This window comes from Delphinus delphis, chromosome 20 (assembly GCF_949987515.2).
Source record: "Delphinus delphis chromosome 20, mDelDel1.2, whole genome shotgun sequence".
Taxonomy (NCBI): Eukaryota; Metazoa; Chordata; class Mammalia; order Artiodactyla; family Delphinidae; genus Delphinus; species Delphinus delphis.
Window position 1 is genome coordinate 30309865 of NC_082702.1, and position 27886 is coordinate 30337750.

The window sequence follows — 27886 nt, forward strand, 5'->3', positions numbered from 1 at the left end:
ATCTCCTCACCCTCCCCCCTCCCCCCCAGTTTTCAGATAGAGGGAACGTCCTTCTCCAGTGCCTCTTGCTGTCCTTCACCTCTGGACCTTTGTAAATGTTGTTCCTTAGACTGTGCCTTCCACATCCCTCCCCCCACCCCAATACTCTCAAGTCTTGTAGCTCTTCAGGTGTCAGCCCAGAAGTCCCTTCTTCCAGGGAGCCTTCCCTGACCACCTATACTAGTTTAGGGACTGAGGTCAGGTGTTCCCACACCTGCTGGAGTTCCCCATCACAGCTTAGCACCTAATGAATTCTCCTTCCTGAGGGAGGAAGGGGACATTCCTCAGGGACAGAGACCAGGACTGCTGGGTTTCCAAGCGTTTATCTAGCACCTAGCATTATGCCTGAGGCCAAGTAAATGCTTAAATAGTCATAGAAGGAAGAAGAGGGGAAGGAGAAGGAAGGAAGGAAGGAAGGAAGGAAGGAAGGAAGGAAGGAAGGAGGGAGGGGAGGGGGAGGGAGGAGGGAGATGAGGAAGGAGGGGCCTTCACTTTGTTTCCATCTCTGTATCTCTTCCCATTTCTGCCTATCTCTCTCATCTCTCTGTCTCCATCTCTAATCATCTAAAATCTCTTTCTCTGACGATCTACAGGTGCAGCTGATCATCTGTTCCTGACCCTTCCTCCCCATCTCTGACCTATACCCCTGGGAGTGCAGGCCGTCCGGCCCCCCGCCGTGTGCCCCTCCAAGAACCGCTGCTCTCCAGCCTCAGGACTTCAAGTGTCTAGAGTGGTCGCGCCAGATGTTTCCCAGCAGAGGTTCCATAGGTTTTGCGCCCGGATTGGGGAGTAAAGGTTGGAAGGTCGCCGCACTGATGGTTCTCGAAGAGGCCCAAAGCTCTGGCTGAGGGGAAAAGAGGCGGAGAAAGGAGAAGAAAGGAGAAAAGAGGAGGAGGGCGAGAGGGAGAATGGGGCGGAGAGGGGCGGGCCTGAGCGCTCCCCCTCCACCCGGCGCCGCACTGCCAGCGCCCTCCCAGCCCAGCCGGCCACATCTGGCGGCTGCCCTCCCTTGTTTCCGCTGCATCCAGACTTCCTCCGGCGGTGGCTGGAGCTACGCATCTGGGGCTTTAAACATACAAAGGCTTTGCCAGGACCGGCGAGAGCTGGCGGCGGCGGCGAGGGCTGGGGGCCGGACCATGCGCCGCTGAGCCGGGCAAAGCCGAGGAGACCGAGTCGAACAGCCCCTGGGGGCGCAGCGCTGCGCGGGGGAGCAGGCGCCAGCCAGGCGGCGACGCGGCCACACGCACCGAGCCAGCAACCCCCCGGGCGACGCGCGGGGCCCGGGAGCGCAATGACCGAGGCGCGAGTGGCTCGGGGCCCGCTGGCCGGCCCCCTGCGGGCGCTCTGCGTCCTGGGCTGCCTGTTGGGCCGCGCCACCGCCGCGCCGTCGCCCATCATCAAGTTTCCTGGAGATGTCGCCCCCAAAACGGACAAAGAGTTGGCTGTGGTGAGTTCCGAAGCGAGCCTCATCCAACCGAGTTTAGACAAACTTCGGAGGTAGAGGAAGGGCCACCCCTCCCCCATCGCCACGGAGGACACACAGCGTGGGGGAGGGGCTTCAGCAAACAGCATGGGGTGGTCTGGTTCGCAGGAGGAGGGGGTGAGGAGTTGTGGTAAGAGAAGCCCAATTTGGCAACTTTCGGGACACAGCGGGGGGCGCGGGGGGTGCTTTGGCAAACCGCTGGAATGGGCCCCCTTTGCAAATAGTAAGGACATTGACTAGTATCCGGGATTTGGCAAAGGGGGGCGGCTTTGTATGCATCTCTTGGACACATCTGGGGGGTTGGCTAACGAGGCCGTTGGCCAGCGTCCTCATAGGCCTTTGGCAAAAAGCCGAAAGGGGTCTCTTGCAAACGGTGGAGGATCCTTTAAACCCCTGTGGGACTTAGAGAAGAGGGGCCTTTGGCACACAATTTGGATAAGTTTTTGCACGCGTGAGGGTGGGAGCTCTGGGCAAAGCGGAACTTTGGCAAACGTCTGGGAACCTTTGGCACACATCTGGAGAGGGGCCTTGGACAAACCGCTCCCCGGGACCTTTTGGCAAGTATTGGGGGCAGGAGGGAAGAGGACAGCGCTTTTTCCAGTGGCTCAATGAGCAAGTTGGTCAAGGAGGGTCAAGAGTTGGACCTCAGAAAGTTTCCTCGAACTTCTCCAGAAGGGTCGGAGGACAGAAGGAGAGAATTGGCCGGCAGGGCGGAGGGAGGGGCGGCACGAGGGCCCTGGCGCGTGGGGCGGGGGCGGACTGAGGCCGGCTGGGGTCGGAGAGCGGCCAGGGAGCCCTCCCTCCTGGCAGGGCTCCGAGCTGCGGCTCAGATGTTGTTTTGCGAGCGCGCGCGGCTGCGGGCGCGCGCGCCTGGCCAGAGAGGCATCCAGGCCACCACATTGCACAAGCAGAGATGCGGGCAGCTGAACGGCACTCCCCCTCACCCTGTAAGCGCCTCGGGCTGGGGACCCCTCAAGATGTTCTTTCCAGCGCACAAGACATCTGCCACGTGTTGCTTCAGCCACCTTAGAAAGCCCCTATTCGCCTTCAGCGTGGTCTCCAAACTGCCCAGGACAGGATCTTCGTGCCCCCTGGTCACCTGGGGGCCCCTTCTCTGGATGTGACACCACCCCTGCCCCCTTTCCAGCATCTAGGTCTCTGCCTTCTCTGGACAAACGGGTTGGGAGACCTTACGTTTTTAGGGGGCTATTTTTCTCAAGGGTCTGCATAGGAGGTGGTCTGCATAGTGAGGGGGCTATGGCTGAGGGGGAGGGTGGAGCTTTGGAGCACTGACAAAGCTACCTGGGTCCCCATGCTTTCTACAGCATATGGAAGTCCCTGTTGCCCAGAGGCAATGCAGTGGGGACCGGGGCTTGAGAAGCCAGGCTTTGAACTTAGTCTGCCTGGCCTCAAATCTGGGGGTGCACGAACCAACTGGCCTAGTAAATCTTGGGCAAGTGACTTAACTTCTCTCAACTGCTTCCGCCAACTGAGGGTAATAATGGTACCTGTCTTGGGGTTCGAGGAGAGGTAATCTTAGACACTTTGAAGGGTACCTGGGACATGGTAAGTGCTCAATAAGTATTAGTCATTATATTGTTATTATCATTATTATTCTTATACCCTTTATTTCTTCTTTCCTAACTACCCTCTCAAACAAGGTTAGGGCCCCAGTAATGAGATCTCCTGGCTTCTCCCACCATTCCTATCACATATTTAACTTTTCACTTCTTTGTGGTCCATCAGCCTCCCCACACTGGGATTTGAACCCTAGAGACTAGAAACATCTGTCGTGCTCACCACTTGAACCCCAGCACTAGCACCAGGCTTGGCACCTGGTATGTGTCAAAAAGTATTTGTTCAACAAATAAGTGAGCTGATGGGTCCCCGATGCCCTGCAGGGGCCTGTTTGGTTTTGGCCTCCGTTCGGGCAGAGCCCGCTGCACAGGACCTGAAGGACGGGACTGTTTTCTTCTGGGAAATTGGCAGATTCAGGATTTGAACCCAGGACTGACTGCTGCTGGAGCTCAGGCACATAGCCCTTGAATCTCTTTAAAGAAAAGTGAGGAAAGTAATCCCTATGTCATCAGCAGTTTGGTGGATTAAAAGAGATGATGGAGGTACAGAGGGGTGGTAGAGAGGTACAGTTCTAAGCCTGGCCTCTGGAGCCAGTTTGCTTGGGTCCAAATTCAGTTCTGCCATTTGTGAGCTGTGTGATCTTAGGCAAGTTTCTTAACCTCTCTGTGCTTTGGTTTCCTCCTGTATGATGGACTGTCTACATGATAGAGTTGCTGTGAGCATTCAGTGAGTTAACACAAGCTGACATTAGTGCCTGGGCCCATTGTAAGCACTCAACACGTGCTCCCAAGCCGTGCTCTCTACAGCTTTTATGTCACTCGGCTAGTGGGTGACAGGGCTGGTTTGGGAACCTAGGACTCCACCCAGTGCCCTTGGGTCCCTGACTCCTTTGATCAGTACTATGCCATCCTAACGTGGCTGCCTGTGCCGGGGTGCTTACTTCTTCCAGCAATACCTGAACACCTTCTATGGCTGCCCCAAGGAGAGTTGTAACCTGTTTGTGCTGAAGGACACGCTGAAGAAGATGCAGAAGTTCTTCGGGCTACCCCAGACAGGTGAACTGGACCAGAGCACCATCGAGACCATGCGGAAGCCGCGCTGTGGCAACCCCGACGTGGCCAACTACAACTTCTTCCCCCGCAAGCCCAAGTGGGACAAGAACCAGATCACCTACAGGTGCTGGGGCAGGGCTGCGGGAGGCAGGGCCCTGGGCCAAGGGACACCGCGTCTCATTGGGCGTTGCCTCCCCGCTCCGGGGACCCGGGAGCTATCTTGGGAGGACTTGGCCTGTTAAGGAGCTTGCATGCAGAATTCTTAGGACCTGGAATAAGACAGACCAGGACTTGAATCTCACGCTTACTGGCTGTGCGGCATTGGACTCCTTCCTTTTCAGCGCCCTGAGCCTTGACTTTCCAATCTGCCAAATGGGGTTAAAACGAAGCCTAACTTACGGCTTGGGAACTGGATCATATGTATAAAGGGCTTTCAGTGTCCAGCATGTAGTAAGAGTGTAATAAATGCTAGTCACTATTATTATCAGATGAGGTCATTGGGGCGGGTAAAGGGAACTTGATGATTGGTTGCTAATTGGGTTTGTTATTGTATTATAGAGTTGTTATAGTTGGTTGTTAATTGGGCTGCAGGCTCTGTTCCGTACGGCTCATGTTGGACTCCAAGGATGAGATCTCTGTGCTGTGTTCCATAATGCACTATTTACACCCCCATCCTTCTCCCTCGGCCAGAGGGAGGGAAGAGACGCCTGAGGCAGGGCCTGAACATACAGGCTGATCTGAGGCACCGCGGGACCTCAAGGCACTCTGGGCGGGCTCCTCTCCCAGGGAGCTCTACTCAACATGCACACACATCGTCTGCCTGTGTATCCACACTCACATGCACACGCTCGTGCACACAGACTCTCACACCCCTCCCATGTATGCACACACTTGCATACACACACACACCCTTGCACACATGCACACACACTCACATGCATAGGTACGCTCACGTTCCCTTGCATACCCATACACACTCACATGCACTTCTGCTACCTCCAGGATCATTGGCTACACCCCTGATCTGGACCCCGAGACAGTGGACAATGCCTTCGCTCGTGCCTTCCGAGTCTGGAGTGATGTGACTCCACTGCGGTTTTCTCGGACCCATGATGGAGAAGCTGACATCATGATCAACTTTGGCCGCTGGGGTAGGCAGAAGAGGGGCCAGCAGGGGACTCAGTGCAGAGACAAGGGGGCGATCCAGACATCAGAGAGCCACAGGGGACTCCTTTCCAGCTTAGCTAGGAGGGCAGAAGATGCAGACACTGGAGAGCCGCGTTGATGGGAAGGCAGTGACGTGACTCCCTGGAGGCGGTGTGAACCTGAAAACATGTGGCTCCCCATCTCCTGTCCAGCATGGTAGCCCCTGCATCCATAGGGCTACTTACTTTTAAATTAGTTAAAATTCAATAAAATTTGAAATTCAGTTTCTCCGTCACACTAGTCAGATTTCAGTAGACACATCAGACTATTAAGTTGGGCAAGGAACATTCCCATCATGGCAGGAAGTTCTGTTGGATGACACTCAGAGACACTGAGGAACTCTAGATATGGGAGTGGGGCAGCTGGACCAGTGCAGACATGAGAGTAAGTGGAATAGAACCCAGGGTCCAGGGTGCCGTGTGTGTTGGGGTAGGAACACTGGCAGTAGTGTAGACACGAAGGTAGGCAGTGTAGACATTGTGAGTGGTATGTGATGAGGGTAAGTGGCACAGTCACAGGAGACAGTGTAGGCATGTGGCCCTGGGTGGCAAAGCGGTTATGAGGGTTAGTATTGTGGCCACTGGATAGTGTGACGTGAAGGGAGGTGATACAGCTAAGAGAGAGCAGTGTGGATTGAGAGTAGATGGTATAGACACTGTGGACAAGGAGGGTGGGTGGTGAGGAGACTGGTATGGTAGTGTAGGTGTGTGGATAGCTGTAGTGTCATTGGCAGTAGTGTAGACAGTGAAGGTTGGTTGCAGAGATTCTGAAGGCTGTGTAGACTTGAGGGAGTAGTGTAGACCATAGGATGGTGACAGTCAAGTAGGCAATCCTCTAGACTCACTGTGTCCCCTGTCCTGGATAACCCAACAGGACAAGGGAAGGGGACACATGCTAGGTGGGCTAAAGGGCCCCAACCATGGATGGCATGTGCTTGGGTTTCAGTGCCCAGCGGGGTAGCTAGAAGCTGAGATCCAGTGTGTTTCAGAGCATGGAGATGGGTACCCTTTCGACGGCAAAGACGGGCTTCTGGCTCACGCCTTCGCCCCAGGCCCTGGCGTTGGGGGAGACTCTCACTTTGATGACGATGAGCTGTGGACCCTGGGAGAAGGGCAAGGTAAGAAAGTGACCATCCACGTGCCCAAGCCTCCTCGCCGGTCCTCTGCATGCCTCCCTGTCACCTAGCAACAAGGACTTTGGCTTCCCTGGCAACCGCGGACCCCTCCATCTGCTCAGATGGGAGGGGGAGGGAGGTCACACACCCTGGTGAGTCACAATCCTGGTCTCTAAAGAAAGGCCTGGAGAGGTTCACCCTCCACCCTGTGTGGCCCCTCAGTGGTCCGCGTGAAGTATGGGAACGCCGACGGGGAGTACTGCAAGTTCCCTTTCCTGTTCAACGGCAAGGAGTACACCAGCTGCACGGACACGGGCCGCAGCGACGGCTTCCTCTGGTGTTCCACCACTTACAACTTCGACAAGGACGGCAAGTACGGCTTCTGCCCCCATGAAGGTGAGTGTCCTCCTGGCCCCAGGCCTCCACCTTCCTGGCCTCCACACTCCCCGGGCCTGGCACTGCCAGGGAACCAGTGTCCCCTTCTTCAGGCCCCATGTCCTGATCTGAGCCATCACTGTGCCCCTCTCGTCTGTTCCACTATTCAGTTAATACTTTCATTAAATCAATTCCTTTTTTTCTTTAAGTTTTATCATTCGTAATAATATTTTTGAACTCACCAGTTTGATGCACTAATTATTTTTTTCTAACATGCGTTAGCGGAACTTAGAATGATTAAAATGCCCAGCGGATCTCTAGAGAACCACTCTCTACCCTCCAGCAGGATTGGAGGTTCAAGGGCATGAGGAGAGGCTTGGGGGTAGATGAGAAGCCTAGCAGTGGGATTGGGAGGCAAGACTCAGACACCAAGGCCTGGTACCCAGCCCGGCTTGGGGACGTCAACCTGGGGAATTTCAGCCATCACTTCTGGTTCTGATTTGGACTCTGAGTATGTGTGTGGGGGTGGGGGAGTGTCTGGGAGCTGTTGCGTCTGCCTTTCTTGGTCTCCATCTGTCTTTGCTTGTGGCTGCATCTCTGTGTCTTGGCAAAGGCATTAGGTTTGACACAGTATTTGTGTGTGCTTCAGACATAAGCTTCAGATATTTTGAAGCAACGTAGAGGGAAAAGTTTTTAAAAAGGTGAGGGTGTTGACATACACACTCAATCCTTTTTCATCTATCTATCCTTGACACACTTCATAATCAGAAATCATAAAAGGACAGCATACGTACTTCATACTCTTTCAAGTCATCGTGTTTAATGATTCTAGAAATTGAAAGCTGAGAAAGTTTGGGGAAAAGGGGAGAAAGTCCAAAACCTTTTAAAATACTTTTTAAAAGTATTCACTATCCCATAAAGACTCCTCGATCTATAGATGCCTCTGTCTTCTTGGCTGTAATTTTACATGTTTGTGAATCTCTTGTGACTATTGCAACTGAACCCTAAGTACAGCCATGTTGACAGAAGGAAAAAAACAAAGACCTGGTTAACTGTGTTCCTGTTTACGCTTTTGGTACCAAAGTGCACGCAATACTTTGTATTAAGAGTTCAAGGCATTGACCATCAATAAGTCAGAAATATTTAAAACCAAAAATATTTAATGTACCTTGCATTTCCCGGTAGGGGTTTGGATGGCGTTAACCCTCCCATGTGTCAACCCCTGTGTTTAGAACAGAATGTCTTGATAATAGAAGTAGAAACAGCTGGAATTCATAAGTCAGGGAAGGGTTTTTCCCTGCCCTGAACATTAGCCATTGATTTGGTCTTTAGCCAGATGCAAGTACGCACGACATGCACGTGTTTGGGTCTTGGGGCAGAGGTTCTGGTTACTCAGCCCCTCCTGACTGCTGAGTCAGCGTCTGCTTCTCTCCATCCCTTTGGGGGCAGGATCTGAGAGGAGATGGGGGCTTCCTGGGTGGTAGAAATGCAGCTGATGGAAGGCCGGAGGTGGAGACTGGCCTCCATTGAGGTTAACACCATCCTGCCCACCATGGATGACACATTTAACAATTGCCTTTCCCACTCTGAGGTCACCAAGGCATCTGGCCTCAGTGTTTCTTCCTCCATTCGTCCCGTTGTTTCTGGCGTTGCAGGAGAAGGTCACTAGGCTGGGGAGACGGGAGCAGTGAGGGTATGGGGCCCCAAGACCTGCGCTGGGGGCGCCATGGACTGGGCTCAATTCTGGCCATGGCGGAGTTAACGGGGGCTGGTGAGGTCACCTCTGGCGCTGTAGTGCACAGATGGTCCTTGTTACGCACTTGTGGTTTTGCTAGTTGGCAAATCCAAAGACACACCATTTTGTAGCTTTAGGGTGGATGAGGGTAGGGGGAGCAGGGGAAGAACCCAAGACAGACAAGCCCAGACTCTTAATCCCACTGTCTGCCCTGAACTCTCCAGTCATGGCCCATGTCTTGGGGAGGTCAGAGTGGGAGCCTGGGGTGTGTCTTGAAAGGTCCCCCAAAACACCACCTCCCTGTCGTGCCCTCCTTCTCCTGTCCTCCTCCCTCGTGCAGGGACTGCAGCATCCAGGAGAGGGCCTGGGGTTGAAAGGAGGTGAAGCTTTCTCTGTGTGCACGAGCGTGTGTGACAGAGCGAGGAAGGGAGAAATTGCGGTTAAGTGTGTTTTGTAGTTTTCAGTTACAGCCCTCATCCAGTTTTTCCGTTTCTATGACCATAAGCAGTTCTGGAACCAGCTTCTGCAAACCTCAGTTTCCCGATCTATCAAATGGAGAGACTCTTGCCATCCTGCCCACCATGGATGATATATTTAGCAATCCGCAGGGATGTGGGCAACAACCAGGCAGAGTGGACAGTGACCCTGGGGCTGGGGCAGGGATCTGAGGGCCCCACTGTGTGCCAGGTGTTTACTATTTTATTGCTGGTGTGGAGGGGCCGTCCATAACGTCCCAGGGGAAGGATGGGGTTGGCCGTGTAGGCAGGGGTAATTATACCCTGGGAGCTCAGAATTAACGTTTTACCAATGCTACAACTTCCCTGGTATGAGCAGGCAGGTGGGCAGCAGCTCTGCGCCCATGCAGGTGCCCAGCGGATGCTCCCGTGGGCAGGTGGGCGGTCTCCCTCACATTCGCACCCTCCCCCTCTCTCCTGCACCCCAGCCCTGTTCACCATGGGTGGCAACGCCGACGGACAGCCCTGCAAGTTCCCGTTCCGCTTCCAGGGTACATCCTATAGCAGCTGCACCACAGAGGGCCGCACCGATGGCTACCGCTGGTGTGGTACCACCGAGGACTTCGACCGCGACAAGAAGTACGGCTTCTGCCCCGAGACCGGTAGGTGTCACGCCTCTCCCTGTCCTTCGATAGCAAGCCCACGGGAGCCCTGTCCCCACCTCCTTTCCCCAGGACCGGGGCGCTAGTCAGGGTGCGTAGCAGCTGGTCCAGCACGAACACCAAAATCAGGACAGACGCTGGGCACCGACAGCCAGTTCAGCTGAATCGGTTGGTGATGTCAGGTCCACCCAGGACCCTCTGAAGGACCCGCACTCTCGCAGCCTCCCTGGCAATTGTCTCTTCCTCTCTCTGATCTCAATGTCTCTATTGCCTGCCTGTCTTTGTCTTAGTCTGTATCTCCTTTGGTCTCTGTTTTTCAATAAGGACTCCCTCCCTCCTTCCCTTCTTTTCTTCCTCCTTTCCTTCAGCAGACATTTGCTGAGCCCTGCTCTCTGCAGGAGACACAGGTAGGTCTCCCACGAGACCATGTGTGATGGAGCTCCCGGTCTCGGGAAACGTGTTGACACCTTCAGCTCTGCCCAGCCCCCTTTGCCTCTAGCCGCTGTGGTCCCATCCATGGGAGGCTAATTAAAGCTCTGGAATCTGGCTGCCTGGGTTTGCATCCCAGCCCTGCCACTTCCTAGCAGCATGTGCCCAGGCAAGTTACTTAATCTCTCTGAGCTCCAGTCACCCCATCCATGAAATGGGGGTTAACCTAGGGTCCCAACCACACAGGGCTGTTGGAGGGGGCCAAGCGGGTGAGCAGTGTGTAAAGCACTTGACCACGTGCCCCAGACTGAGCGAGTACTCAGTAAGCCTGGTTTGTTAATGGCTGCATCATATCATTGCTCCCTGTCGGTGGCCCCAGACCCGTTGCTGCCCGCTGACCCATGTCCCTAACCCCACAGCCATGTCCACTGTGGGCGGGAACTCGGAAGGTGCCCCCTGTGTCTTCCCCTTCACCTTCCTGGGCAACAAGCACGAGAGCTGCACCAGCGCCGGCCGCAGCGATGGGAAGTTGTGGTGCGCGACCACGGCCAACTACGACGATGACCGCAAGTGGGGCTTCTGCCCCGACCAAGGTAGGAGCCCTGGCCATTGGGCAAAGACACTGCACACCCCGCCCCGCCCACAACTGGGCTGGAAATCTTCCAGAGTCCCCACCCACCTCAGCCACAGACACTGCCCCCCAGACACCCACCTACCCTGGTAGAGACACTGCCCACAACAGACCCACCCACTTGGCAGAGATGCTGTCCGTTCCTCGTGGAGACAGTGTCCCTGCCTTGGCCTTGTTTCTCTGGGCAGAGACATGGCCTCCGAAATAAGACCCCATCCATCCCAGTACCCGATTCCTGGGTGGGAACCAGCTTTCCCGAGGAGATGCTGCTTTTCCCTCCCACATCTGTACCCCTCCAGGTGGGTCTGTCAAACCCCAAAATGTCTCAATGCTGGGCACAGGGAGCCCTGCCCCAGAGAGATGATTCTCCTGCGAGGCATTCTCACTCCAACAGGGAGCCAGGTGGGCAGAAGAGAGGAAAACAGGAGGAGCCTCATCCTTGCTCTCCCCACCCTGCATGCAGCACGGGGAAGCGTCCACAGCCCTCCTGCCCCACGGGCACCGTCCTTGCGTCCACAGCCCTCCTGCCCCACGGGCACCGTCCTTTGCCAAGTTGTGAATGGAGGGGTCCTCGTCAGTGCTGGGTGTTGAAAACACAGCTACCTGGGACAGTTCTCTGCCCTCCAGGACTCACAGGCTGGAGCGAGAGAGTGACCAGGAGACAGGTCATGACCGTACTGTGTGGTCACTGCAATGAACAGAATCCTTGGGGACACTGTGCCCAGTCTAGGCTGCAGGGCCCAGTGTCATTGGGTTCAAGGCCCCAGATAGCCAGGTGAGAGTGCTGGTCCTGGGCCAGCCAGAATTAGGTCAGCCTCTCTTTAAGTTACTTTTCTTCTTTTTACTCTCAATGAGATGGAACTTGGAGAACGCCAGCTGACAGAGGCTGGCCAAAGGAGTTTTTCTCATCCTCCACCAAGTGCCGTGCTAAGACATATCCTGATTTTACCTGCTGCAGTCTCTACCTAAAGGTGGGATTCTCCACCTACCGGAGTGGTTTGAGGCTCCAGAGCAGGTGTGGTGCACCTGGGGGGCGGTGTATTCGTGTCCTAGGGCCGCCATAACAGAGTACCGCCAACCAGGTGGCTTCAAACAACAGAAATTTATTCTCTTGCACTTCTGGAGTCATCTAGAAGTCCAAAATCAAGGTGTGGGTAAGGCCACATTCCCTCTAGAGGCTGTATCCCTCCAATCTCTGCCTCTGTTGTTATTTGACCTTATATGTTCATCTCTAAGTATCTTCTTTTCTTATAAGGACATGGGTCACATTGGATTAAGGGTCCACCCTACTGCAGTAGGGCTTCATTTTAACTTGCATCTTAATTTATCTGCAAAGACTCTATTACCGAATAAGGTCATAGTCACAGGTACGTGGGGTTTGGAGGGACACAATTCAATACACAGCAGGGTGTGACAGTAGGGTTTGCCCACTGTCTGGCTTGAGCTTGGACAACCACTCCAAGTAAGAATCTTTTTACTGCTTCCCCTGGAGCAGAAATGGTGGTCCCAGGGGTTACCTCTCTGGAGAACCCACAGAGCAGGTTTTGTCCTAAGTCTTTATAGAGAAACAAAGAGCCAGGAAACAGGATTTTTAACGAATGGGTCTCTACATAGAGGATTTGCCGATGCTACGTGCTCCCCTTTCTAGCACACGTGCAGCCCACCTGGAAAGGGACAAGCGGACTTTGGTTGACTCTCCTTGAAAACCATAGGCATGGTCTGTTAACCCCAGAATTCTTGGGAGAAGGAAAAATCAGTACATGTCACCTCCATGCTCCGTCCCAAGTGTCGCCATCGCCGGGGCCAGGCCTGACTTCTCTCTCATCTTTCTCCCTGTCTCTCTGTCCCTCCTCCCCTCCCTGCGGGCCTCAGGGTACAGCCTGTTCCTCGTGGCAGCCCATGAGTTTGGCCATGCAATGGGGCTGGAACACTCAGAGGATCCCGGAGCCCTGATGGCCCCCATTTACACCTACACCAAGAACTTCCGCCTGTCGCATGATGACATCAAGGGCATTCAAGAGCTCTATGGTAAGCCTCAGCTTGGGGTCCCTGGGGCAGGGATCTGGGGAGGTCATGCCACCGGGGATGGAGGCCCAGGGAGCGGAACCATCCAGGTCCCATTTGTCTAGGACTGCAGGAGACAAGGGCAGGAGTGTTAACCTGGTCTGGGTGTGTCAGAGCAACTCTCCAAGGGGGCCCTTGGACAGCCCTTTCCTTTCCAAATAACACCAGTGTCTGTGCCCCACTTGGTTCCCCAGAGCCATGCTGTGAGGCAGGCGGGGCAGAAATGGGCTCTCCATTTTCTAGTCGGGTCAACTGAGATATGAGAAAGGTAACCCTCTGGCCCAAGATCAACCAGGTTTATGTATCCAAGTGAGGTTTAGAATCCAGGAGAATTAGCTAAACACAGGGTAGAGTTTCCCAGTGCCTGGAATGCCCTTAGTGATACAGGGGTGCAAGTTTCTAGTCTTCCTAACGATTCTTCTATTTTAACGTGTAATAGGATCAATACAACTAGTACCTGAAACTAGGGATTTTATTTATATTAATGCTTACAGTGAGGCCAGAGTTTACAAAGTAACTCCATTTTAATAAAAGAAAAGTCAATATGGAATAGTACTGGTGGTACCTGGACAAAGCTGAAATCATGGAACTGGCTCTGGAGTGATGAAGTGTGGGGAACATTGGACTCGGGAAAGAACTGCAGTAGAGTGACAGGCTGTGGGTTCGAGTGCTGCCTCTGCCACTCACCAGCCGCAAAAGATGGAGCCGGTCTTTACCTCTTTCGACTCAGTTTCTTCATCTCTAAACTGCGGCTGGTTATCCTAAGGAGTGAAGGAAGTACCACACCCCCCAGTGCTGGACACACGAGTATCCCCTCTGACCACCGTGACTCTCTTGTGGGCTTACTAACATGAGCTTTGGGTTTAAATATTTGGGCAAGTCATATACAACCTTTCTGGGCCTCAGTTTCCTCATCTGTAAAATGGGGGTAATAATGATGCCTACCTCTTAGGGATGTAGAGAGGCCTGATTCTGACGATGTCAGGGAAGAGCATTTGTAGAAGGCGAAGGGCCACAGGATTCCGGTTTCTGTTCAGTCTCCTCTCTCCAAGTCCAGGCCTCGTCCCCCGTCTTCCCTGGGCTGACACCGAGGCCAGAATACTATTCTTCTGATGCTTCGCAGGTTGGGTGGGCCAGCCTAGGGGCTCAGCCTGGTAGGGAGAACCCCTGGAGCTGGGGAGAGTCTGAGTCTGAGGTCAGGTGTCCTCCCCCAGGGGCCTCCCCTGACATTGACACTGGCACCGGCCCCACGCCCACACTGGGCCCCATCACTCCTGAGATCTGCAAACAGGACATCGTCTTTGATGGCATCTCTCAGATCCGTGGGGAGATCTTCTTCTTCAAGGACCGGTAAGTGCGGGATCTCGCTTCTTGTCCTCCTTGCCCTCTGCCCCTTCTCTGTTATTCTCGTGCCCATCTCTTGCTCAAGGATCCTACTGTGGGCTTCACAGAATGGCCTGTATGAGACCATTTTTGCTGCGTGTCAGGTAGATCCTGGTGGCTACACAACAGGCATGTCTTGTGCCCTCTTCTAGTCTGTGGGTCTACCAGGTGCCTTGGCTTCGGGCTGCAGTTTGGGCTCAGGTATGCTCTGTGTGTCACTCATTCTCCTGGGATTAGCGGCGACTTGTGGCACGTGGCAGGAGCACAAGAGGCCGAATCAAACCACACAAGCACATTTAAAGCCTTCAGTCTCAGCGTGTTTGAGCATATTCCACTGGCTCAAGCAAATCACATGGCCAAGCCCAATACCTACTCTAGGGGATGGTACTGCGTAGTCGTGGGACAACACACGTGGATGTATACTTCTAAACTAGGGATGGAGGGAAGAATTAGGAACAATAATCCAGCCTACCACAGGCCTTCTCCTGGAATGGCCTTGACCTAAAATGTTCTATGTATGGGAGCAAGTAACCACAGAGTAGAAAGAAGTGGTGTCCTTCGTGCTATAAATGTGGCCCCGACTCAATCCATCAGGGACTAAGACTCACCCAGCCATCCTAAAGGCAGGCAGAATCTAGGACTACATTAAAGGGTCCATCATCCATCCATCTATCCATTATCTGTCCATCCATCATCCATTGTCCATATCCATCATCAAGCCATTCATCATCCATCCGTCTGTCCATCCATAGAGCATAATAGCTGAGAGAATGGTTCTGGAGCCAGATTGCCTGGGTTAGAATCCTGGACCTGCTACTAACCAGTTGCATGATTATAGGCAAGTTAATTGTGTATCTCTTTTTTTTTTTTTTTTGCGGTACGCGGGCCTCTCACTGTTGTGGCCTCTCCCGTTGCGGAGCACAGGCTCCGGACGCGCAGGCTCAGCGGCCATGGCTCACGGGCCCAGCCGCTCCGCGGCATGCGGGATCTTCCCGGACCGGGGCATGAACCTGTGTCCCCTGCATCAGCAGGCGGACTCTCAACCACTGCGCCACCAGGGAAACCCTGTGTATCTCTTTTTAACCTCAATTTCCTCATCTCTAAAATGGGATGAATATTCCAACCTATCTCACAGGGCTGTTGTAAGGATTAGGTGAGCTTAGTGCTTAAAACAGTGCCTGACACAGACTAAGTGCGTTCAAGTATACTAGCTGTTATTATCGACAAATAATTACCTGCCATCTACTGTGCCAAATCCTTTGCTAGGCTTTGGGAGCTGGGGGTGCAAGGTGTTGTTCCAGGGGTGGAGGGGCTGCTTAATGCCTGAATCGGTGTCTTCAAAAAGAGGTCAGTGGATCTCCCACACAGAAACCACCTAGAGTGTGAGGGTTAAACGTGTGGGTTTCTGTCCTCACCCTCAGGCCCTCTGGCTGGAATCTCTGGGAATGGGTCCCAGGCGTCTGCATTTAAGAAAATTTCCCCATGGGAATTCCCTGGCGGTCCAGTGGTTAGGACTCTGAGCTTCCACTGCCGAGGGCCTGGGTTCAATCCCTGGCAGGGGAACTAAGATCTCACAAGCCATGTGGCACAGCCAAAAAAGAAAAAAAAGAAAATTTCCCCAGTGATTCTGATGCACATTAAAGTTTGAGCAACCCCAGTCTGGTTTAGGGAATAGAGGCATAGAGGACTGACATGGCAGAATGAAAGAGATGTGACTGCAAGAGACATTAGCAAAATGCTTTGTGGACACGTCCACGTGAAGGAAGAGCTCTGCAGGTGAAGCAGCGCTCAAGGGGAAACATTAAAGGAGAAGCAGATGCGGATGGACGTGATGGGGCTGGCAGGGTGGGAGCGTGTTTGAGATGAGGGAACTGCAAGAACAAAGCCATAGAGATGTGAAAGTTCCTGGCTTTCCCCGGGAGAGCCTGGTGAGGCTGAAGATGTTCCAGAAGCTCTTGTGAAGGGGCTCCTCTGCTCCAGGCGCTGGGCTAGGTGCCGGGGGGCAGATGCCAGTAGGGAGAGAGAGGGCAAGAATACAGAGTGAGATGAGACCCAAAATGCAATGAGAAGTCAGGTCCATCAGGCCATGAATGCCCAAACCAGGACATGTAACAACAGATGTCAGTGCTGTCCTGCAGCCCCCATTACAGGGCTGGGGAAGAGGTGAGCCCAGGGGCTCCGTGCCCCAGCACCACCCTTGGTCTGGAGCACTTCTCCCTAAAGAAGCCCTGACCACACGTGCGGATCTGAGTACAGAGTTGGGAAAGGGTGCAGTGCCTAGGCCCAGGTCGGAGCCATCCCTGGCCTGACACATCACACTTTCTTTCAAAGGAAGTTGATGAGTGTTTAACGGACTCCTTGAATTAATCAGTAAATATTTAAGCTCTGGGCTTCCCTGGTGGCACAGTGGTTGAGAGTCCGCCTGCCGATGCAGGGAACACAGGTTCATGCCCCGGTCCGGGAAGATCCCGCATGCCGCGGAGCGGCTGGGCCCGTGACCCATGGCCGCTGAGCCTGTGCGTCTGGAGCCTGTGCTCCGCAACGGGAGAGGCCACAACAGTGAGAGGCCCGCGTATCACCAAAAAAAAAAAAAAAATTTAAGCTCTGACCATATGCAGAAATTGGTGCTAGGCATTGTGGGGGACAAGAAAGGCAGTATTGTAGGATAATTAAACTCAGACTTTGGAGTCAGATGTGGATTTGAATCCTGGTAATTCCATTACCTCTCTGAGCGTCATGTGCCAAATAAGGATTGTGATACTTTCCTGTATCAGGATGTTTTGGCTGCAAGTAACAGAGAATCCCAGCTGAAACCAGCTTAAACAATGGAAAGAAATTACTCCCACGTGGTACAAAGTCCAGGGGTAGGGCTGCCTCCAGGGGCAGAAAGAGGGTCACTGATTCAATGATGTCTTCGTCCACTGCTCTCCTTGGCATTGTCTTCATCCTAAGACTGGGTCCCTCAGGGTCACACAATGGCTGCCAGTGGCAACTGGGGCTATAAACTTCCTTGCAAACATCCAGGAGAAAAGAAAGAGAGAGACAGATCTCCAGATGTGAACTATAAGTGTATGTGTTCAATCTTATTGTGCCAACATAGGACACATGGCCACTGCTGAATCAGTAACAGTTGCCGGGGAATGCTAAGCTCCGATAGGCTTAGATCAGCGGTTCTCAAACTTTGGCATGCATTAGAATCATCTGGAAGGCTCTTAAGACACAGATTACTGGGCCCCAAGCCCAGAGTCTGATTCATGGGTCCTGAGCCGGGTCCAATAATTTGCATTTCTAATGAGTTCCAGGTGTTGGTCTGGAGCTCACACTTTGAGAACCAGTAGCTTAAACTCATCAGAATGGGGATTGGGTCCACCTATAGGAAAGGAGGGGCCATAAATGTGGGAATTTTGTGAGGGAGGATGATAGGGAAATAAGATAATAGATGCTGGGTAGACCACTGAGAGTGCATATTATCTTATAATATTGACATTGAAATCGACATCTTATAAGCCACATAAAGTGCTTGGCACTTAGTAGGCCCTCAATAAACGATGGCTCTTTACTACTCCTGCCAAAGTGCCTGAATCCATCATTTCAATTCAGGAAATACTTTTGAGCGCCATCAGCCTCTGCCTGAATTGGCTTTGAAACTGACAGGAAAGATAAGACACTTAAAAAAACAATCAAACTACTCTTCTGGGCACTCAGTGTTGACGATTTTAAGAGGCTCAGAGGAGGGAGAACACAGTAAGGGACAGAAGTAGTTAGGGAAGGCTTCCTGGAGGAGGGAGCAGGAGGGCGAGCAAAAGGTTGCTTCTCAGCCCTGGCATCTTGCAGAGGGGGCTCTGCCCATTCTCCAGTCCTTCTCCACCCTTTCTTTGATCTTACCTCCCCACCTCCCAGGGAATCATCCAGGGATGTTTCTGAGAGGGCTTATAGAGGCATGTGCAGTTACAACTGCAGAGTGACTGAAGGTTTGGTTTCCTGTGTCCCCTTCCCCCACCCAGGTTCATTTGGCGAACAGTGACACCACGTGACAAGCCCATGGGGCCCCTGCTGGTGGCCACATTCTGGCCTGAGCTCCCGGAAAAGATCGATGCTGTATACGAGGCCCCACAGGAGGAGAAGGCTGTATTCTTTGCAGGTGTGTGGGAGGGGAGCTGCCTGGCCCTGGGCTCCAGGCGGCACTGCACCGTGATTCCTGTGCACTGGTGGGTGTTCCCTCTCCTTTAGGGATCCACTCTTTCAACCATCATCTGGGAGATGGGTTCAGACACCCAGTATCAACTAGCACTGGCCCACAGAACGACCATTTCAATAACCTTTTAATCCCTTTTCAATCCTTCTGATTCCTTTTCCAGAGGGAAAATGACACTTTAGTTCTGGTGTCTTTAACACCTTCCTAATGCTAGTGCCTTTGGCAGATGACAATTTTAATTAGAATTTTTTAAACACTTATTTGTTTTCATTTTTAATGTTTAAATTTATTTCTATAGACTTCAAAATGAATTCCTTGAAAGCAAAACGTTAATTCGAGTTAAGTAATATGAGGAGACTCTATAAGTGGTAAAAATCACCGAGGTAGGGTCACATGGGTAACATTTGGGAAACCCTGCTCATTTAATCTTTATTTGAGCACCTATCATGTGCCAGAGATGCAGTCCCTGCTCTCAAGGAGCTCATGAACTAGTGGGGGAGACAGAAAACCAGGCTGTTAGGAGGGAGCTCAGGAAGGGCTGCGGTGGAGGCCCAGGGGTGGCTTCCTGGGGGCACTGAAGCACCACGGGTGCGTGTTCCACCAGCCGGCTTCCCAGCTCCTCCAGCCCAGAGTGACGAGAGCAGCTGCTGGCTCACAGGGGACCTTTGTGCAAATTAGAAAAAGGTGCCTCTTCACAACAGGTGTGGCACTTAGAGTCTCTGGCTTGGTAAGAGGAGCCAGGCTGGGACTCACTCCCACTTACCTTCTTGGCCGGGGACCTTCCATAACCGATTTGTAAAACCTTATATGTGGACCCTGATTCCGGACACTGAATGCGGAACTGGGCAGAACTCGTGTCCCTGCTGAGAAAGGCCACAGTGGGGTCCCTAGCAGATGGATGGTGGGAGGAACAGCCTCTAGCACCTGCCACCAGCCCACCCTCTTCTTCCACCCCAGGGAATGAATACTGGGTCTATTCAGCCAGCACCCTGGAGCGAGGGTACCCCAAGCCGCTGACCAGCTTGGGGCTTCCTCCTGATGTCCAAAAAGTGGATGCTGCCTTTAACTGGAGCAAGAACAAGAAGACGTACATCTTCGCTGGAGACAAATTCTGGAGGTAAGGGAGGGCGGTGCGAAGGAAAGCGGCACCACCAGCTGTGTGGACAGAGAGAAGACACGGGCTTTGAGCCTCCTGGGTTAAGTCTGGAGGCTGGTGGACCATGGATGCCCCCTCTCTGGTCTCTAATCTGCCAGGGTTATTGGCCCTCTGAAAAGTCACCAAAGGGTGAGCTATTCTTGGGCACATTACTGGTACAATTCTGGTTAGATCCTCCTTTCCCTTCTCAGAAGTCTTTGGATTGGGCCCATGTCCATCTGGTCTGGAGCCCCATATTTTAGAGTGAATCACTGAAGAAGGGAGTGATAAAAATAAAGATAATAGCTGCTACTCTGATGCTATGTGCCAGACACCATTCCAAAGGCTTTATGAGGTGGATATTATTATTACTATTCCTCCCATTTTACAGGTGAAGAAAGAGGTTCAGAGAGGTTAAGTGTCTAGCTTAAAGTCACACAGCCAAGTAGTGGCAGGCTGGGATTTAAACCCTGGAATTCTGGCTCCCAGAGAACATTCTTCACTTTTCTACACTATACCTGAGATAGTGGGGTCCCAAGAGATGGGGGTGGTGGAGGCAGGGATGGCAGATAGCAAACATAGGATGAAAACTGAGACGGGTGTCCACTGGAGCCAGCATCCAAATTCAGCCTCAGTGAAAACAGCGGCACCCTCTGGCCCATCTGCCGCAGGCTCAGTAGCTGTGGGCACAGGCTGGCCGAGGGCCAGTGTGGAAGCAGGTAACTCTCCGCTCCAACTCGTCTAAAGGGAAGGGTCTGATTCTGAGAGGCCACGGTCAGGCCTGAGGGTCAGGGAGCCTGATCTCCAGGAAAGGTTAGTGAGAGGCAGCCCAGACCTCAGGAGTTTGATTTTAAATCTTCACATTTCCTAGATGAGGAATCTGAGGTCCATAGAAATGAACCAACTTGTCTTAAGTTATTTATAGGCAAGTGTGTTGGCCACAGATTATAGGATTATAACCGCTTCTTCTGGTTTCTAACCCTGGGCCCCCTGCACTGTACCCTCAGGGTCATCGGGTCGGTGGGGGAGGGGTGGTCTTCCTCCTTCCCTCCTCGCGTCCCCACGTTTCCTCCCGTGGCTGCATCTGGACCTTTGTCTGCCACCCCTGGAACAATCCTGCTTCCCTCCCAAGGCCTCTCTCCTCCCGTCTCCTCCCCACCACCCGCCCCCAGCTGCCCTGCATTCAGGAGCTGTTTATGTCCCAGGCTGCCGTGGCAGGGTGGAATTCCAGACATATTGCTAAGATGCTTAGCAACTTAAGCTGATTGATATCTCAAGCCTCAAGAAAGGAAACAGTCAGCCAGGAAAACGCGGAGCAGGCACTCTGCCCACAGGCTCCAGAACACTCAGGCACGCGCACGTACTGGGGAAGGGCATCTCGGCACAGGAGGCGCTCCGAATCTCCAGATCTTAGCATCGCGCACAGCAAGAGGCCCAGCCGCACAGAGCAAAATCATAGACCCCTTGCCTTTGAATCATGGTGTTGAGAGGACATTTATAATCACCCCCAGCACGTACGGTGAATGTAAACATATGAGAACAGACGTGTCCATGCGCGCGCGTGCACACACACACACACACACACACACACACACACACACACACTGATGCTCACGCTGTGGTGGTACCTTGCTGGGTTTTGGGCAGAGTTATCTGCTTCCCAGTCCTTTTCCACAGCAAGCCCACCTCACAAAGCCTGGATCTGGGATGGACAGACTGTTCCACAGAGGAAGTTCTGTGAATCTTCCTTAAAAGCAGCAGAACTGAAACATCTACTGGAGGATCTGGGCGGGGTTTCCAAAGGAGACAGATCTTTTTCCCAAGAGAGGTAGTTAATGAGCTCGAGACATTGGTCCTGGTGGAGTCTGCCGATTCCCAGGCCTCCTTTCTGGAGAAGGAGAGAGCGCTCCAGAATGACAGAGGACGAGCAGCTGCTTCCAGACTGGGCAAACCCTAGGTCATGCCAGGGAGTGCTCAGCCCTTGCTTCTAGAAGCTTCCACTAAACCCACAATAATATATTCAATATCTCCTATGTGCCAGACAATTACCTAGGTGCTGGAAGACAGCTGTCAAGAAATAGTCTCTCTCTGCCTGGTAGAACTTACAATATCGTGAGGGGAAGAGACATAAACACATACAAATAAAATAGTGATGGCTCTTGTGATGGGACCTGTACCACATCCCAGGGCTGTGCATTTCACCTGTATTTCTCATTTAAGGTAGATGCTATTATTAACTCCATTTTCTAAGTGTAGAAACTCAGGCTGAAGTGCCTCAAGGATATACCTTTGAAAAAGCTTGGACACAAATGTCTGTGTTCTTTTTTTTTTTTTTTTTTTGCGGTACGCGTACCTCTCCCTGTTGTGGCCTCTCCCGTTGCGGAGCACGGGCTCCGGATGCGCAGGCTCAGTGGCCATGGCTCACGGGCCCAGCCGCTCCGCGGCATGTGGGATCTTCCCGGACCAGGGCACAAACCCATGTCCCCTGCATCGGCAGGTGGACTCTCAACCACTGCGCCACCAGGGAAGCCCGATGTCTGTGTTCTTAACACCTGCTCTGCACTGCAATTCTACAGCCAGGAGGGAGAAGTTCAGAGGGTCACAGAGAAGCCTTTCAAAAGAGTGTACCAGCGAGCAGGAAAGGAGGCTCCCAGAGGAGGCTCTGGGGACAGAGAGGAATGTGAAGAGGTGTGGTTCTGTTCAGAGCCAACATGTTCTGATGGCTCCATGCTGTACTATTCCTGGAGGAAAAGAACTTGGAAGCAAATTGGTTCACTTCTCCAAGCCTCAGTTCCCTCATCCATCAAATGGGGTTGCTTCCTGCTATCCCTACCTTCTGTGGGTAGAGTGAGAAAGAAATGAGGGCAAGTTCAAGGACACATAGCTCTCAGCCATCATCACTCTAGAGAATGTAGTTTGGGAGGTCAGTGCAGGTGACATGGATGGATTGCTAGAATTTTGAGGTGGGAAACTTGGTTTTGGTACCCCAGGTCATGAGGAAGCATGCTAGGTTTTGGCAAGAAGAAGTTTCATGACAGAACTGGGATTAGGAAGGCTTTTCTGGCAGTTCTGAGGGTGATGGGCAGAGGGGGAAGACCCCTGTAGAAGGGGACTCAGAGAGGAAGCTGTTTTTGGCATCTGGGGCGGAGGTCGTCAGGCTGGCTGTAGGGAAGAAGAGAGTCAGCTATGAGGCTGATGCTTGGCTGTCACCGGGATGGCATTCAAACACAGATCTATCTAGAAAATCAGCATCATGAGGGCAAGACTTTATCTTGTTGATTACAATATCCACAGCGACATGGTGGGAGCTCATTAAATATTTACAGAATAATAAATATATTGTGTGTAAGTGGAGAAGCAATGGAATCAAAATAACCCCAGCATTTAAAAAGTTCTCCCTCCAAATTAAAAAGACACAGATGTTGCTAGCCAGAAAGAAGAATATGCCAACTCATACTCAAGGTATTTACATAAATTAAAGGCAGAGCCCAAGATAACGACTTGCCCTGAGAACTGCAATTGGGACTGAGGTGGCAGGAAGTCACCCTGTGACTGACAGGGCTTGGGTTCACACACCACCTTGTACTGTAACCTCACTGTCCCAGCCAAGATCATTGCCCAGGTTGTGGACTGTCAACTCCACTTGACAGATGAAGAAGCAGTATTTGTCCAAGCTGAGCCGTGAAGGGCAGTGATGGGGCCGGACCCTGTCTCTGGGCTCCTGGGCCAGTGCTGTTTGTACTGCAGCAGGGATCAGAGTTTGTAAGGGAACTAACATTTCCCAGATACCTACCCAGTACCAGATACTGGGATAGGCACTTTGCATGTTTTACTCTGTTTCACATATGTGTTAATTAAATACATTAAATTAATTATAACCCATTTTACAGATGGTAAAACTGAGGCCCAGAGAGCAGTTTGCTGCCCTGAGCCAGATAGGCCAGGGTTGGACTCCCACTTAGAAACTGGGTGCCCTTTTTAAGCCTCTGGTCTGTAAAATGGGTATTATGGTAGTGACTGTGTCTTAGCGTTGTCGAAAGGATTGAGAAAGTATATGGAAGGTGGGTAACACACTGCTTAAACGTGAGCAGTGGGCTTCCCCGGTGGCGCAGTGGTTGAGAGTCCGCCCGCCGATGCAGGGGATACGGGTTCGTGCCCCGGTCTGGGAAGATCCCACGTGCCGCGGAGCGGCTGGGCCTGTGAGCCATAGCCGCTGAGCCTGTGAGTCCGGAGCCCGTGCTCCGCAACGGGAGAGGCCACAACAGTGAGAGGCCCGTGTACCGCAAAAAAAAAAAAAAAAAAAAAAAAAAAAAAAAAAAACGTGAGCAGTAATCACAAGATTGTTTTCATGGGGCTGTCCAAAGTCACCTGATTAGTGAGTAGTGGAATTAGGATTCACCCAGGTCTGACTCCCTGCCCCTCAGCTCCAGTCAATGGCCTCCCTGAAGGGCTAGGTCTGGCTTCCCAGGCTCACGCAGGAGCCATCATCCCTGCCCTCCCATCAAGTTGGGGAAGGGCTGGCCTTTAGGGATTCCCACAAGTTCACCATGGCCATTTCCTTGCAGATACAATGAGGTGAAGAAGAAAATGGATCCCGGCTTCCCCAAGCTCATCGCAGATGCCTGGAACGCCATCCCTGATAACCTGGATGCCGTGGTGGACCTGCAGGGCGGGGGTGAGCTGCCCAGGCCTCTGTCCACTTTCTAGGACTCCCTGCCCCCCAGCCAGGGCCCTGCTCCTCGCAAGCACACACTCCCTTATTGTGCAGGAAAGCATGCGGCGCCCCGGGAAAACAAACCAGCCCCTTCAACCCAGTGCTGGGAAGGCATCCAGACCCCTGACCTCTGCTCACTCAGCTGGCTCCAGGCTATAAGACCCAGAAAGGCCCCTCACAGCTGCAGAGCCTGGAGCCAGGGAGCAGGGAGGGCGGGAGGCCTGCTGGGAGCGAGAAACCTGGGCTCAGTGCCCTGGATTCATTCTGGGGTTTGATCCAGGCCCTTTTGGGTTCCGCAAGGGGCCTTGTGACTGCTTCCTATTAGCAGAAGGATGGCTCCATTTGAGACAGCACAGACTTTGTTAGGCCCTGCTGCTGAGGTGGCAGAGATAGCCCATCGGCTCAATTTGTCCCGGGTCCCTTGCTGAATGAAACACCAAACCAGCGAGGGATAGAGTTTGGAGTTTGGAAACCATATTCCTGAGGAGGCTTCTGGGAGGTCTCTAGGGCCCTGGAAATGAGTCCAGTTTGGCTTTTTAGAGGAGATTTCAATTAAATTTCGCAAAGATGCTTCTTGAGTTCCTATCACACGCTAAGCACATGGCCCTGACCTCCAGGGGCTAAAGGTCTTACATGTCCAGGAAAAAGCAGTATACAATCAGGTGCTAGGTTAAAGATTATCTTCAGAAATAAACGTCTACTGAGCACGTACTATATGCCAGGGTTTGAAAGGAAGAAAATGAGATCATATATGTTCAGAGTAAGAAATTCCAAAGCCCACAGGGGCCAAGCTGGTGGCCTGACTAAGTGATGCAGGCAGGGCAGACAGTAGGGAGTGGTGGGGTCTGTGGAGCACCAGAGAGCACATGGCTCATTTTCAGGGGACAGTTGCTTCTCGGCTTCTGGCGATCTCTGCCCTGCAAGAAAAGGGGAGCAGTGTTATTAGATATTCTAACTCTTTTAAAAGGAAGTGAGAAATCTGTATTTTCATATGAAATTTCCAGATGTTTACATGTTGGCCAGTTATTCAAAACAAAACAAAAGAAAAAACTGTGTGAGCTAAATAAAACCAATCTGTGGGCCCGATGGGGCTAGCAGCCTCCTGGTTTGCCACCTCTGGAAAAGGAAAGTGCCTAGTTTGGAGCTTGTGCTCAGTGGAGTTCTGTTATTTATCTTAATTATAGCATATATCATCTCATTTAATCCTCAGAAGCCTTAAGAGGTGGTATCGTTATCCACATCTTAAAGATGAAGAAACAAAGACTCAGAGAGCATAATTCCACAGCCGTTTCCCTTCTTCCAGCCTCACAGGGGTCTCCTGTGATTTAAAAGCTTCTTCCCTATGGCAGGCAGACTTGTAAAACTCTCAGGAACCTTCCCTGTGCCATAATGCCTGAGGATGGCTTGGTCACAGCCTCTTCTCTTTCTCATCCCAGGTCACAGCTACTTCTTCAAGGGCGCGTATTACCTGAAGTTGGAGAACCAAAGTCTGAAGAGCGTGAAGTTTGGAAGCATCAAGTCCGACTGGCTGGGCTGCTGAGCTGTCTCTGCCTCCCCCAGGGCCTGCCTCTCTATCACTTTCTGCACACCGGGCCCTGAGCACCAGGGAAGGACCCGGATGGGCCTGGCAGCCCTCAGCTCTGTAGTTAATCAGCATTCTCACTCCCACCTGGTAACTTAAGAATCCACAGAGTGGCTCTGCCCTGTGCTCCAAGAAAGGTGCTGATTGTACCCGTCCCAGGTGCCCCTCCCCCTTCACACCTCACCAGCCCTCCAGAGCCACCCCCAAAGAGATGCTTTGATATTCTCAATGCAGCCTTGTCTTGGGCTGCCCTGGTGCTGCCACCCTTCAGGCTCTTCTCCTTCCACAACCTTCTGTGGCTTTACAGCACCCTTGGAGCCAACAGAGACTGTCTGAAGAGGGCACTGGTGGCCCGACAGCCTGGCCTGGCATGGGGAAGTGGGAGAGGGGCATGGCCCGGTGGCCACGCCAGACACCTGGCCTTCTCACTGCTGGCTGCCTTAGAACCGTCCCTACATTAGCAGTTTGCTTTGTATGCACTTTGTTTTTGTTTTTGTTTTGATCTATTTTTCCACTTTGAAATTGCGTTTCCTGACAGAAGGACTCAGGTTATCTGAAGTCACTGCACAATGCATCTCAGCCCACGTAGTGATGGTCCCCTTGGTCACTCTATTTAGTATGTCCCTCCTCTGTCACTTACTCCACTGGATGGAGGAAAACCAAACCCTGGCTCCTCACCCAGTCTCCCCTCCTCTCCCTTCAGCAGTTTCCCCGTGGGAAAAATCAACAAGTATGAATAAAGACACCGATTGAGTGGCCATGTTGGCCGGCTGTTTTAGCAGAGACTAGAGAGGGGCCCCAGCCCCAGCCAGAAGAGGAAACTTAGAAAGTCTAAATCTTCGCTCCCTGCAGCATACAGGTAACATATGCTGGAAAGGTCACAGATGCCCAAATAAACAGCGAGAGACTCAGGGTGGGTGAGCTGGAGTCCCTCTGTCCCGTGGAAAGAGCCCTGGAACAGCAGCGTTTCTGTTATTTAATTGCAGGTCCTTGTTCAAGGTTTCCTCTCTTCTTGAGTCTGTTTCTTTGTTGACAGTAACACCAATTCTAATACTAATAACAGTGAACAACAGTAATACCCCTTCCATTAATAGAATGCTTACTACATGCCAGGCACTTCACGTGCATCACTTCATTTAACCTTTATACCAACCTAAAGAAGGGAGAATATTATTAGTCAATTTTTATTGATAAGGAAACTAAGGCTTGGAGAAAAGTGATTTTCCCAGGATACCATAGATACTGGGTAACATCCTGACTCAAGGCCAAAGATGACCTAGAGAAGAAGGTTTAGCCGGAAGCTGAGTATCTCCCTCAGCAGCATTAACCTTCACCTCCCCCAAAACCCTCTAAGCAAACTCAACTAGGGGAGAAATGTGTGTGCTTTCTAAACACAGCTTCTATTAATGCGTAAGCTCCTTACCTTCCTCTCCAGCAGATTGCCCATCTTTAATCCCTTCCTATATAGAAATTCTGGAGCTGCTACAGAACAGAAACTTAAGGCCTGGGGTTATTTCAGAGGCCCTTTCTGGCTCCGATAGACTATTACTTCAGGCCTCTCATGGTGGGGCTGGTAGGGAAGCGGATGATGAGTGCACAGGTCTCTCTGAAAGTGACCTTGGTGGAGTCCTGTTTTCTCCTGTGGCCTGCCCAATCGCTCCGGTCCTTGAGGGCTCTTGGAGAGACTGCCTTCTGTGCTAAAGAACCATAAGGGTCTGCCACCCTCTACTTGAAGACCCCAAAGCTGGGGCACTTTATATCATGGCTGTAATATGTTGTTATTAAGGTTCTCTGTTAAATACTGAGAAAATTCAGCTGCTCCACTATGTAATACCTAAAAGGTGCCATTTCTTGAGTGCTTTTCTATGAACACTACCCATGCATTATTTTACTTAATTGATACTACTGGGTTGGCCAAAAAGTTCGTTTGGGCTTTTCCATAGCATGGTGTGGAAAAACCCAAACAAACTTTTTGGCCAACCCAATACAATCCTATGGGTTAGGAATTAGTCTTCCCATTCTGAGATGAGTATGCAAGCTCAGAGAGGTTAAGT

General features: G+C 52.2%; 1 protein-coding gene across 1 annotated transcript; it reads left to right on the plus strand.

Moving 5' to 3' along the window:
- Positions 1 to 1064: 1064 nt before the first annotated feature.
- MMP2 (matrix metallopeptidase 2) lies at positions 1065 to 27703 on the plus strand. Its single transcript, XM_060000832.1, has 13 exons — positions 1065 to 1486; positions 4050 to 4276; positions 5155 to 5303; positions 6347 to 6475; positions 6695 to 6868; positions 9526 to 9699; positions 10548 to 10721; positions 12632 to 12787; positions 14038 to 14173; positions 18211 to 18347; positions 19359 to 19518; positions 24102 to 24211; positions 25687 to 27703. Exons 1-13 carry the CDS (start codon positions 1331 to 1333, stop codon positions 25788 to 25790), a joined length of 1986 nt encoding a protein of 661 aa, XP_059856815.1. The 5' UTR covers positions 1065 to 1330; the 3' UTR covers positions 25791 to 27703.
- Positions 27704 to 27886: the final 183 nt, after the last annotated feature.

What these genes read in the sequence shown, in the direction of transcription:
- MMP2 (XM_060000832.1), top strand. Translation starts at nt 1,331, where the DNA reads ATGACCGAGGCGCGAGTGGCTCGGGGCCCGCTGGCCGGCCCCCTGCGG. An exon ending in GATCAACTTTGGCCGCTGGG is followed by an intron (nt 5,304 to 6,346) that starts GTAGGCAGAAGA and finishes AGTGTGTTTCAG; the next exon opens with AGCATGGAGATGGGTACCCT. An exon ending in GAAGGCTGTATTCTTTGCAG is followed by an intron (nt 18,348 to 19,358) that starts GTGTGTGGGAGG and finishes CTTCCACCCCAG; the next exon opens with GGAATGAATACTGGGTCTAT.